A 13708-nucleotide genomic window follows, 5' to 3' on the forward strand; every position below is an offset into this window, starting at 1 on the left:
CAACTTACAAGAAATTTTGTTGAAGCCTTTAAGTGTAAAACTAATTTTAAGATGAAAAGTTGAGTTTGTTCCTCTCACAATCACAAGAGTTAGGTATGAATCCTAAGCATTACATAAGCTTTTTCAAGAGAAATATAAGATTGATTTAATAGTAAAGTGAAAAGGGAATGGGAGAGAGATCAAGGATTCAAATTCTCAACTAACAAAAACTAACAATATTAACAACTAACATTTACCGATAAAAATAAAAAATAAAACATAGGAATTTCCTACCGTTGAACTGTGAGATTTAAAACAACGATAAATGTTAGTGTATGGATGGAGAAAGAAAAGTTGTTTTAAGAGAGGAAAGTTAATGTAGGAGAAAGTTAATATATCCATGCTAAATGAGAAGTTTGCCCATTGTTAGGGAAGTTACCATATTAGACATTACCAGACAACAATAAACAGCATGAAATAATAACGTTGCACTTTTACAGATAAACAAAAGCAACTTGAGACCAACTATTACCAACAGCATGAAATAATTATGGGTTTGGTAGTTTACTTGTGATTATGATCTTATTTTGATACTCGAGCAAGCGGAAGGAGTAAGGAATTAGGAAAATTTTCTTTGTGCACCCAGTGTTTTCCATATACATTCAATACTTTTTCATTTTTTCAATGGCCCATACAGAATTATTAAAATTTTTAATGTATATTTAATACACATATAAATTTACATAATAAATTTTGTGACAATTAATTTTGTTCTAATATATTTAATGCACCAAAATTGATTGTCACAATTTATTATGTAAATTTACATGTGCATTAAATATACATTAAAAATTTTAATGTTACATATAATAATATTAATTATTTTATAACATAATTGATCTATTAGTTCCATTGATTAGAACGTCATGTTAATAATCTAAAAGTCACAGGTTCAAATCCTACATGAGTAATTAATTTGTAAAATATTTTTAAAAAGAATTAAAAAATCTGTAATCGTAAGCTTGTGGATTACGAATCCATAAGTTTACCAAGGGTAATTTTGGAAAAATAAAAAAGTGTTGGGTGTACAAGAAAATCAGTGGGTGCACAAAGAAATTCTCAAAACTAGGGCACAATCTGCAGTAGCCCAAAAAAAGGAAATAAATAATTAGCATGCTTCAAAATGATATAAAAGTATTAATTTATATAACATAAACATTCAAAGGATAATGTATAGCATACTTTTAAATTTAAATTTTATTTTATTTTAGTGGGGGTGTGGGATTTCGGTCCCTCCCCTTAATTTGAATTGTCTTAATCTGCCAACGACAACCCGCTATCAGTTGGTCTAAACAAGGACGAACAACTCCAATAAGAACACTTATCCTTAAAACAGCAAACACGGGCAAGAATATATTTTCCTCGAAAACGGGTTCGAAACTACGTACAAGAAAAATTATAGAAGAAAATGTTCAAACTGGGATGTAATCCATCATTTTTTTATTTAAAATATAAAAAATAACATTCTACGCATGTTTTCGTCGGTTGGTATTGATTAGACGATGATCAGGCAAAATTCAACTCGGACATGATTAAGATTTTGATTATTATGCTAATCAACTCTAAGTTTTTGAATAAAAATAAAGCTAAGCTCAATTTATAATTTGGTAATCTGCCAATGCAATTTCAATATAGACCCTTATTCGGATCTTAAAAGAAAACAAAACGACAAGATCGTATTAAACTGAGAAATTTGTTACGAAGAAACATTTTTTGTTGGGGGTCATTACAAATACGGTTTTAATATTTACTTAAATGTTAGCTGAATCTATTCCTTGACTTGCATAAAACCATGAACCCATCAAAGATATTTAACTCGTTAAACAATGAATAAGTTGTTATAAACTTCCAAGTACCAAAATTGATTCTTAAAAAAAAAATAACCCTCATCAATTCGGCTTGTGCCATCTTATCTTCAATTATAATTTGATTGTATGTCCAAACTTTTCTCTATTTGACAGTCACATTCAAACAAAGTTAATACATACCTCATCAATCTTCCCTTATTTTATCTTCACTTTAATCATATTTTCTTTCCTTTCAGTGTCCCTAAACAAGTTGAATAAGCAATCAGAGCTCAAATACAGACAAGATTAAAAGAAAAAATGTACATGTTTTAATCCTTGCAAACAGAGTATCAACCTAGGACAATTAGCATAAAAAACTAAATACAGAGGCACTGCTGTGACAAAGAACTGCAGCCTAATAACTTGCTAGTCACGATGTGCATTGAATAAATAACTTTCTAGTCAACAGTTCCAAACATATTTCGCAATACCCGGAAGGACATGGGCTGGCATTGATTAAAACCAACAAAACAATGTTTTGTAAAGCAGACTACCAATGTTTGTGAGGATAATGAGCCTATTAGCCAAAATGAGATGCGACACACGAACAGAGATTTGGAAGGGTCAATAATAAACGACATTCAGACCCAAAGAATCACTAATGCTCTCAAAAAAAGCACGGATCAAACTGTACATAGATATCTTCAAATAATAACTAGACTGTGTAGCAAACATTGGTAAATATGGGAAATCAGTCATACTTTTTGACTTTTCTAAATGTACAGCATTTCTCCAAATAATACAAAATGTAGATACCAGATTATGCATAAACAGGAAAAAAAAAAGGTGAAATATGCTTCAACTGCATAAATAACTACCATTAATTTTTCTTTCTTCAATATTTCTCTTTTTTGGGACTTATACCGGTAATTGTCATTTTAAAAATTGAAAGATGATAATAATTATAAACATTTCTAAAAATAGAGTCTGTAGGCAGAATAGCTGCCCTAGGACAATAAAGATTATAAACTTGACCAAATTGTTACTTTCAAATCTTTACCTGAAATTTATTCTAATTAACTAGTCTTTAAAAAGTTTAATAAATTTAATCACATTTTTCTTCCATTACATTTGTATTGGATTTTATTAGACTAGACTTCAAAGGTAAAACTAGCTTATCAGCCTAATAAGAAAATATTCCAATAAATTAAGCAGCAAAAGAAATATAAGAACCAAGAAGACATGTAGTTACCAGATGGCATCTTCTATACAAGAAGATCATCTTCAAGATAATTATACTCAAAAGTGAATTCAGTCTTGATTCTTTGACACCTGAATAACCACATCAAGATACAAACAAGTCAGCAGAAACAGAAGTGCAAAATCAAACAATGTATGGTATTGTTCACATATATGCTAAAATTAATAAATTATGACTGCAAATATCAGGACCTATATGTTTACTCAACATACCATCCATGTTGCATGTCATCATTTGCAATATGGAAATCAAAGTACACATAAGTTCCCTGCTCATATTCATCGGTTGCAACTTTGGGCTCTTCATGCCGCTGAAACCATGTGTTATACTTTCGGTGGTATCTCCAAGACTGCTTCTTTAACTCCTTTGCAGCCAAATATTGTTGGTAAGTATTCTGCAGAAAAAAATGGATATAAGCCCACATGACAGAAAAACACAATAATATTAATCACAGAGAAAGTTCAGGTACCTGTTGATAATAAAATGCAAAGAACAGAGTATCAGTACCAAATGGTTCAAGACCAACCCTCTCCCAAAAAGCAGGATTATTAACAATAGGTGCCTGTACTTGAGGATAGCTGGGAGGTGTAATTGCTGGGTGCTTCTGCGTAACCAAAGAAAAGGGGGGGGGGGGGGGGGGGGGGTTCATCAATGAGCATGTAATAGATTATTTAATAGATTATTCAATGAGCATGAGGGTGATTATAACTAGCAATTCATACAGGAGTGTAAGTCCTGGGACGTTCCGAGTCTTTGGGTAGTGGAATTTTGAAGTGGGCTGCCTCAAGCATTTGCAAATTATATAATTGATCACGCACTCCACCAGAACTAACATTCGACCCACTAAAATTATCACCAATGGCTCCATGCTCAGCACCATTTCTTCTTCCAATGACACCAAGGTTGCCAGTTAGTTGATTAGATTGTAATGGTTGGCCAGGAGACAAATCAATATCCCTGGAAGTTTGAGCAGATTCTGGAAGAGAGGCAGACACTGCTGCCTGCAGCATCAACAACAAATAGTCAACCCAGATCATCCTTGAATTATAGTGCATGCATGCGTGTGTGCGTGTGTGTCAGTGTGCATGTGTAATGTCAATCAAAATGCATATTTTGCTATCAGAAAATCAGGGAAGTCATAGTCATTTCAACTCAGCTCATACCTCTCATCAGCTTAACTCATTAAAGGACTACAATAGAGCTGGTCAACTGGTTATCAAATCAGATGCTATCTAAGTAATAAATTTGCTCACGTCTAACAACTAAATGGGAGAAGAATAAAAAATCTCCATGTATGCATGTGTTCTCTCTGCTCCCTTCAAATATATTTACAGATTTTATATTTTACTACAGTCTAAGAAAGAAATTGATCATGATTACAAGTGCAATTTATTGTAGTTCATTTCATAGGCCTACATAATTGAAAGACTAGGAAGGTCGACCCACTGGTTTTCCCCAGCTTATGATCCCAGGATTTATTTATACAATATACGATGTATTACTAGCACAGAAAAAGTAGGAAATATTAAAAAAAACATGGATATATGCTTCTGCAACTTATATAAGGGAGTAAGATATATGTTCAAGAATAAAACAAAAAAGGAATTAGTCAACATACAGGAGAATCTACAGTATATGCTGATTTTGAATCATCTTCATTTATGAGATTCTTGCCAATCCCAGTGCTAGCAATAGATTCTATTGTTGAATCATCAGGGAAATTCTGATGCTGCTGCTGTTCTTCAATCTTAGAATTGCCAACATCTGCATAATACAAATAGTATGATATAACCATCTCATAATAACAACAACATTGATATTTGGTATTCTTTTTATCTTAAACAATTATATTCTTATAATAAACGTGTCCATATATTGAACTAGATATTGATTCAGTCATTCCAGTAATATTTTAATCCACAGCCCAACAATACAGATATGTTATGATTGTTATTCCTGGTTGACTAGCTAGACCTTAAAACTAACACCTCTTTGATATTTATTTATTGGAGGGCAGGGGGCTGAAAAAAATAGTTTCCAAAAACAATATTTACCACAAAGGTAAAAATAACCACATTTTTTACAGGAGAGTCATCACCTTTTTAACCTTCATCATTCATGATAAAAAAAACTTTTTATCAGGCATTACTTTTTCAAATCTTCCCTTTTTTAGATAACGGGAATTTAGCAAAACATTAAATGTCTTCAGTATTGATTGCACAATAACCACGGCTGAATCATATATGTGTAGGAAATTGGGAACCGCCTAGATAAAATCTTACTATCTAAGCACACCGTTCTTCAGCAAAACACAACTAGTATATGAGACACAAAACATAGACGCATCTTTAGAAACACCTGGCATCAATGGCTGTTGACTAGAGGGGGAATGGACAGGATTGGGTGGCTGCTGTAGTGAAGCAGAAGAAATACCACCAAGACTTGTGGACTGGACCCCAAGTCCAATACCAGATTGAGAAGAAACAGATGAGCCATGAGAGTTAAACTGCACAGATTGCACTATGTCATACAAAATATATTTTTCTGATGCAGAAGAAATGAGGTTATACAAGGAGTTATAACTTATATATTATCATTCAACACAAAAATAAGCAATTAATCAGATTAAGTTAATTCATAGAGAAGAAGAGTACATCTGAAAGAAAAACTGAAAATGAAAACAAAATCTTCAAGAAAAATACCATTAAATTAAAATACGTGAATTAACAGTAATGTCATATTTACTGATACCGTGTGCAACTCAATCACACCACTATGAAAATTTTAATTGTACTCGACGCTACAGGATGAAATGCCAGGTGATTTGGGATGATCCATGAATTCACATTCTACCATGAGCACACAAAATTCTTTCCTTTAAATTCTATTTTTTCCAAAGCAAGCAGAAAAGGTCTTAACTTTTCCATTTCTATAAGTAGGATTCATAATTCAGTAATACACTTGTCATCAGACAAATTACCAGGCAGTAAACTAAAACCAACAGAAAAGGAAAAATATGAATTTTCTTCCTTTTCCCCCTTCAACTTTCTCCATCATTTAAGGTAGAGAAACATAGAAAACAAAAAATTGAATTCAAATTTAGCTTGGAATATTATCAAGAGGGTCAAAGCTTAATATTAGAAGAACATGCATGAAATGCATGTTTAGGCTAGACAACTCAATTTTGTTGGACATAATGAATCTTCCAATAAAGAACCAATAAGCAAAGTGAAGACAAATTTGATACACAAGAAGCACCTGCTGCAAAAGGGGATTTTGCTGCTGGGCAGAAAACTGCTTATGGTTTCCCCCAACAAGAGAAGGCATATTAAGAAGGGTACTATGCCCTTGTTGCACTTGCTGATACTTCTGCAAAAACTTTTCCCTTTGATCAGGAGCTATTTCAGTTCTTCCACGAAGCTGGCCCTGAAGTATTGATAATAAACAAGTCCCTTCAATTATAATAATTTTACATATCCAACAAAATACACAGGATAAGGATGATACTTTCATTCAACCTAGCAATAACAATATTGAGTGAAGTTATTGTAGTGATCTGACCAGTACTGGAATCCACCCATATGTAGTTATCCAACTATGCATCCATATAATTATTTTCCATGTAAATGCATTCATGCACATATAGATAGCATAAGCATATATATTATATTAGTGGAAGATCACCAAAGCTATTAAATCAAGCATGAAATAAAAAGAAGTTATCACATGACATCAGAAATGGTATTTTAATCCAGACTATAAGATAAAATAGCTCTAACGATCACCAATCTTCTATCATGATAAATCAATCAACCAATGTATATATAAATGTTAGAAAATTATATAGTTCTAAAGCAATGAATATTCTACAGTTATCAACACATGTGACTATTATATGAATGTGGAAACTGACAATGTATTTTCATTCTTAGGGTACTCAATATGATATGACATGCCATAACCAACCAATAAATAAAATAAAATAAAGTTATGATGATTTGGTATGACCAAATTTCATAAACAAAAGATTGATTCTAGATTTCATATGCTCACACAAGTTAGATTTCAGCTTTAATTTTAATCCAAAACCTGATATATTGGTATGCTATTGCAGGAACAAACTAAACAACAGCGAATAGTATAACACAATTTAATTGCAAGTAATTTTCTAATAAACATAAACGAAGATCATACTTTGAAACCACAAACAACTAGCAACCAGTACAGATTTCTTCAAATAAATTGCAACTAAAAACAGTAACTGCTAATGCATAATTTTGGAGGGAGTAACTAACCAACGGTTGACACTTCAGGTTCCAAAAATCACCAAAACGAACATAGCGAAAAAATAATAGCAAAGCAAAAGAAAACTTACTGCATCATTCTGATTCTGAAAGGGACTTCCAGGTCTCCATTGCATGCCAGGAACCCCAGAAGGGGAGAAAACTCTCCCGGCTGCGGCTTCATTAACAGTACTAGAGTCAACTGAAACAATTCCATCATTAGCCTTTGCAGCCTGAGGCAAGATCAATCTATTACTTAGCGGGGATACAAGAGGCTGCACCATCCCACTACTTCCAAGTCTATCATCAGCTCCCATTATGTTCCTTTTAGCTATTTCAGAGGCTGAAGAGACTGATCCAAGGGCCACATTGCTAGAAACCATGTTTCCAGAACCAAGAGGAACGCTGGCTGTTGCTTGATTTGATAGGCTGTTTCTGTCCCTCAAAAGTGTTGCATCAGAAAGTGATGGAGACGGTCTCCGGCTAGGGAAGCTATTAATATCTTCTTCCTTTGTAGAGGTAGACTGATTTACAGATGATGAATTGGTAACATTAGTATTCTCTAAGACATTCCGCACAGAATTTGAACTAGGTAGGGCTGCAACAGGTGCACCAGACAAGTTATGACCAGAAATATTCACGGAAACAGGAGTTGCATGGTTGCCAACAGGAGTTGAAGTAGCAGAACTAATTCCCCCACTTTTAGGAGGTGGAGTTTTGGCAACAATGTCAGAATTGCTATCCTGGGACTCTGTGTCATCAGCTTGCTCCTGGACAGAAGTATCCTGATGATTAGAAATCAGTCTCCAGGATTGGGAATTAACAATAACGTTTATCTATTTAAATGACATCCAATAAGAATGCATCTTTTCTTCCCTTTAACTACTAATTAGGTAAAATGGTAATCAGCCACATGTAAAAACTTCGTACCCCATTGCCCGGAGGCTCTTCGCTATGCGAAGGTATGGGGGAGGGATTATGGGGGAGGGATATTGTACGCAGCCTTACCCTTGCATATGCAAACATATGCAAAGAGACTTACTGAAAATCCAATCATGATCCCATTGCTAAGAATAGTTATTCTTAACAAAGTGCTATTAGATGCATCATCAAAAATTGCTTAATTTGGGTTATCAAGTGCTAATTGTAAATTGAATTAAAATAACTTTGATAGCTTTATTCATGTTGTAAGTATATAAATCCTTTAAATCATGTTCCTTAAGTTATTTATCCTTTTGCTACACCATATTACAATGCAGTACCCCTACCAATAAGCCTGTAAATTTAATCTTAATTACCAGCTAATTGTAACAAAGAAAATGAATTTACATATCAGCACAGCTGAGTTCACTATTTATCATCACTGCAAACCATCCAAATACAATTGGAGGGGGAGTAAAATCAACCTCATTTACACAGAAATATCTAACAGGAGCATCCAAGCAGAAAAAAATAAACTACATTAAAGTAAGAACCCCACAGAAGAATTCTGAAACAACATCCTATCATTTCAATTTTCAATAGACTCCTAAGTCTAAGAAATATTTTCAGGTCATAGAAACAAAAAATACATACAGATGTTTGCGATGCAGATGCTGATTGTGATGCTGATACTGTCAAAGTATTCTTCAAGCTAAGACTAGGTGCCACCTGAAAAAATATATCATAAATTAGTATTCCAAAGAGAACAATTCTAATTATTCTAATATGTTAACATGAAGGAAATGTTCTTATAAAAAATGAATTTCAAATATGGGGAGCCTAGAGCCAAAATGCCCAACATGAACAATAAATAAATATATAAAATAAAAAATGGTCATTAGTGCCTGAGGCTCCCAATAATGTTGGGTTTCAGGAAGGTATGATGTGTCTTACCTCTATAGGTCGAGTTATTTTCATGTGTAGAACCCACAAGATGCATTAAATTAATTTCACAAACACAATATAGTAGCATCAGAAAATAGACAATCCAATATATAATTCTGGGGGGGAAATGCTAACAAGTAACAAGCAAAAGTTAATTGAGATATGCTAATCCCATAACACAAATCTACAACATACACATCCAATTATATGTGTGTGAGCTATGTATGTTTGCAACAAGGCAAGAATGAGTAAACAGATACCTTAGAAAGACCAGGGGGAATTGTAACAAGATCTTCTAGAGTCTCCACCTTATCTAAAGGTAATGAACTGTATAGTTCATCAACGTCATCAAATTCATCAAAATCATCCTGCAGAAGAAAATGAATATTAGAAGGTGGAAAAAAACAGAAAACTAGAAAGAAATCATGAATTTTGTAGAGAAATCAAGCATTAGGGAATGTTTGAATGGAGAGGAAGGTAGGGAATTTTTCATTTCAAAATTGTGAAAATCATAAAATGTTTATATAAAATATATATTAAATGAAGATGGAATTAATGGAAGGTAATGTGACAGTCTCTCATTTTGTTAATCACATTTTGATTTTTCAAATAAGGGGTATATATATATACCACCCTCACCAAACACACCTTACACTTGTTTGAAACCAATAGTTTTGAAAGGAAAGAACTGGGTGAGAGAGATAACACACTTCCTTAGAAAATGTCCCTCGCTTGGAACTGTAGAGATGGAGAGAGAGAAGAAAACTTGCATGGGGCACACCTCTAATTTGGTCTCTACATTTTGACAAGAAAATGGGAATAGAAAACATCTATTCTCCAACTTGAGGGAGAGAGTTAAAAATAGGAATATTTTAGGAAATAAGAACGTCTTTAATGTTTGTTTTTTCAAGTAGCCTAGATACTTGGTATAGAATAGGTAGTAGGTTCAATGCATCTTGGGAAGTAGTAGTATCTTAATTACTTTAATTATCTTTGTAATACTCTTGTAAATTGATTTGATTCTTGAATATAAATAGACCATTCTGCTCGGTGGAAAATACAGTTAAGCATATTCATAAAATTTTTGTTTCTCACTCTTCCATGCTATACATAGGTCTGAAACATCAACATTTACTCAGGTGTCCAATTTTTTAAGCAGAATGATTTCTAAAAGACAAACCTGATTACGCTCAACATAGTCATCCAAGAAATCTTTGACATCATTAACCTCCTCAGGACTTAATTCATCATTATCTAGTAGCCTCAAAATGAATTCACATTTTTTTATATGAGCCTTGTGCCGAGTAATTGATGTCTCTAGATGTGTCTGGAAACAAAAGAAACATGTCAATGGCCATGAGAAAGGTAAGCCATCATTTCCACAAAATATAGGTCCTATAATTCATACCAATCTGGGTGGCCTGGTCTTTCCTTTCTTAACAGAAAGCCCTTCAAGCTCTGCTTCAAAGCTATCAATTTGGGATTCTAACTCTCCAACCTACTCATATTATGTAAGTCAAATTAATATGAACTCATCTAAATAATATATGATCAAAGAGATATTCCAAAGAGATATTCCAATGAGAATCACCGGGAAGGCAGGCACTAGACTAGTATAAAAAGCATTCTAAGAGAAGAAAATCTTAAGAACAAACACAAACTTAGATATTGCCAATGGTGGAAAGGTCTCAACAGTCAACCAGCACTATACAATATTATCATTTGCCAATAAACAAACATTAGATCAAAATCAAATGAGGCTAGCCATTTTCCTGAGAAATCACTTTGCACATGAGCTACAAACACATTTATTGGCCATATTGAACACAATAAAGCAAAGTTGACAGTAATTCAAAGGAATTGATTTCATACCACATTGTTTAACCAATCCCTTGTCTCTGATTTAGCCTTCTCTTTTGGATCCTATTAGAAAGTCAGATAACAAATTCCTCAGACCAAAATTGACATAAACACGATCAAAGAACACCAAAAAAAAGCTCCAAAAAGTGGTAAAACTACAACAAACAAAAAGGTAATATTTCCCTGGTCAAAGACTCACAGTCTTAGGCTGTTGACCCAAGCCTTCTTTGGAGAATGCTTTGGTCTTAGTTTCCTTCTCACATATCTTAAATCTTTCCATTTCCCGCTCAATTAGCTTGCGTGCATCCACCAAAGCCTGCTCATATGAGGCACTAACCTGTGTCAAGATGTCACAAGAGAAAGTGTTGTCAAACTCAATGCCAAGGAGTTATATTTCATCATTCAATATTTAAAACATTATACACACCATCACACAAGTCAACCCAAGGAGCACTACCATCTAACCAGCAATGAATCAGCTAACACAATCCACTCAGCTCATATTCATATTTCATACCAACATGATGCAACGTGATTACTGAATCCTTGCCAAGGTTATCAATGCTGGATGGTGGAAGGCCACAACTCCACCATATATACAAGCCATTGCGGCCTGCGGCCTGCGGCCTATGGTGTCATCATTGTGGGCCTCCCTTTACAAATTGCCTATGGTGGAGGGGTTGAAAAACGCCATGTTATAGCGTTATGGCAGCGCTGTAACGGTTACAGTAGAGCTATAATGGTTAAGGCGGCAGTGTAATGGTCATTTAACCAAATTTATCCTTGCCAGCAAAACATACATCCAAGATTGTAGCTTTCCTGGAATCACATTTTTTATCAAACAGCTTATTTTCTACAAAAACAGCCGAATTGTGAGATTTCGGCTGTCCCAAACATGCTAATCAGACAGCCTCTTTTCGTGATCTTCCCAAAAAATAAATTAAAACCATACACGCATTAGCATTATCATCTCCTACACCTAAAACATATCTACAAAGCAAGTCAAATATACACACACAATCACATCGCCGACAAAATTAACTAATGTTTAAAAAAACATAGAAAACTAAAAACTTTGGCACTTTGGTTGCATTCTGGAACAAGCAATGAATTAATCAATACCTTTTTGTCTTTGATCTCACTGGACTGAATCCAAGTCTTAATTTGGTCTCTGTACCTCTGGAGCTTCTTAATCTCCTTCTTGAGGTCCGCTTCAAATTTCTCCTTCTGGTTAGCATTGTCAGTGTCGTAAACCTATCCCCAAACCAAACCCGTCATTTTGTTCCGAAGCAATGAAAATCTAAAAACAATGAACAAAAACTGAAAACTTTTAAATAAAAAAAAAGTGAGAGAAACAAATGAAGTACCTTGTTCCAGATGCTATCGAAGACTTCAACGCCTTCCTGAACCTTCTTGAGAACGCGATCTATCTCTCCCTGGAGTTTTCTACTCGCACCCATCGATTACGATTCTCACTTCAGTGCCCAATGCCAGAGTGGTAGTGGTGGTGGTCCAATTGTAAGTAACCAATTACTCTTTGATTCGGGTTTTAGGGTTTGTTTCTGCACTAGCTTGCTTGCTTGCTTGCTCAGAGGGCGCGGAGATTCTACCACGATAACTCTTTCTTTTTTATACCTTCTTTCTTTTTTTTTCTTTTTTGTCTTTTTTTCGGATTGGTAGTAAAGGATACTCTTTTTGTGAGAAAAGTTTAGTGTAGTAGAATAGACCATCACAGGATTGATTCACGACTAATCCACCATTTTGGGTATTTTTTAAATAAAAAATATTAATATGAATCTTTTTCAATAAATTTATAAGTATAAATCTTTTTTATGATAGACAAAATTATATATTTGATCAATAAATTCAAATAAAACATGACATGGTCACGTAAATGTGTCACATATCATATCCTTTTTGAATTTATCAATTAAATTATTAATATTGAAAGAAACTCGAATTAATATTTTGTTTACTGAAATGATCCATAATGGTCCTTCACTTCACAATTTATATGTTTATTTTAAAAAAAATTGTATATTTATTTAGTTTATAAATATTATTCTATCATCTAAAGCATTGAATTAGGTATTTAATCCTGACTAGTCTATTGGTCTAGGACTCGATCTCCTAGACAAAGAAGAATGTTAGCAACTAATTTTATAGTATGTTTTAAAATTATTAAAACTATAAAATCATAAGTAAAACTTATTAAATAAAAAGAAGTTAATTAGACGGGAATTTACACTGGTACACGTCTTTTGGTGGAACATCACACATTACCCATTGCCATTGCTTAAGTTGCTTTAATTATTTTTTTTTCCTCTTTAATTTGATACCTTTTCCCAGGATAGAGTTCCTTGATAATCTCATCTCATTTATGTTATAAGACTTAGGGATTGTAATAATTTATTGTTGTTCTCCAGAAAATCCACCACTCCCATAAGATTTTGATTGTTATTTACCCATTTTACATTTCAATTGCCAATTTTATGATTTTATCATGACTTGATTCCATGGTATCAACATCTTAGTATTTTAATATTTGATTTGTAAGCTTGTCTTGTTTTTTATTACTAGGATGATTGACCCTCTTGGATCCAAAGTATTTG

At 33.5% G+C, this 13708-nt stretch overlaps 1 protein-coding gene across 3 annotated transcripts; it reads right to left on the reverse strand.

The window, feature by feature from the left end:
* Nucleotides 1-1826: 1826 nt before the first annotated feature.
* Nucleotides 1827-12764, reverse strand: LOC114390734 (CCR4-NOT transcription complex subunit 3-like). 3 transcript variants are annotated; one of them, XM_028351601.1, is made up of 17 exons: nucleotides 12464-12764; nucleotides 12219-12350; nucleotides 11296-11433; nucleotides 11109-11159; nucleotides 10645-10734; nucleotides 10417-10563; nucleotides 9497-9604; nucleotides 8946-9020; nucleotides 7463-8155; nucleotides 6346-6513; nucleotides 5446-5593; nucleotides 4706-4851; nucleotides 3810-4088; nucleotides 3557-3691; nucleotides 3300-3481; nucleotides 3079-3158; nucleotides 1827-2088 (listed from the first exon to the last, which is right to left on the reverse strand). In XM_028351601.1, the coding sequence occupies exons 1-16, from the start codon at nucleotides 12554-12556 to the stop codon at nucleotides 3092-3094; spliced, it is 2652 nt and encodes an 883-aa protein (XP_028207402.1). In that variant the 5' UTR covers nucleotides 12557-12764; the 3' UTR covers nucleotides 1827-2088; nucleotides 3079-3091. The 3 variants fall into 3 exon arrangements, with proteins under 3 accessions (XP_028207402.1, XP_028207404.1, XP_028207403.1); XM_028351603.1 differs by having other exon boundaries at nucleotides 7463-8140; nucleotides 12464-12763; XM_028351602.1 differs by lacking the exon at nucleotides 1827-2088 and adding an exon at nucleotides 2135-2317.
* Between the last annotated feature and the right edge of the window lie 944 nt (nucleotides 12765-13708).

The sequence above is a fragment of the Glycine soja genome, chromosome 16 (assembly GCF_004193775.1).
Source record: "Glycine soja cultivar W05 chromosome 16, ASM419377v2, whole genome shotgun sequence".
Taxonomy (NCBI): domain Eukaryota; kingdom Viridiplantae; phylum Streptophyta; class Magnoliopsida; order Fabales; family Fabaceae; genus Glycine; species Glycine soja.

Excerpts from the sequence above, each read along its gene's own strand:
- LOC114390734 (XM_028351601.1), bottom strand. The coding sequence starts at position 12,556 with ATGGGTGCGAGTAGAAAACTCCAGGGAGAGATAGATCGCGTTCTCAAG. Across the intron at positions 4,852-5,445 it reads TCAACAGCCATTGATGCCAG|ATGTTGGCAATTCTAAGATT; the intron begins GTGTTTCTAAAG and ends TGTATTATGCAG. Across the intron at positions 3,159-3,299 it reads GATGACATGCAACATGGATG|GTGTCAAAGAATCAAGACTG; the intron begins GTATGTTGAGTA and ends GTGGTTATTCAG.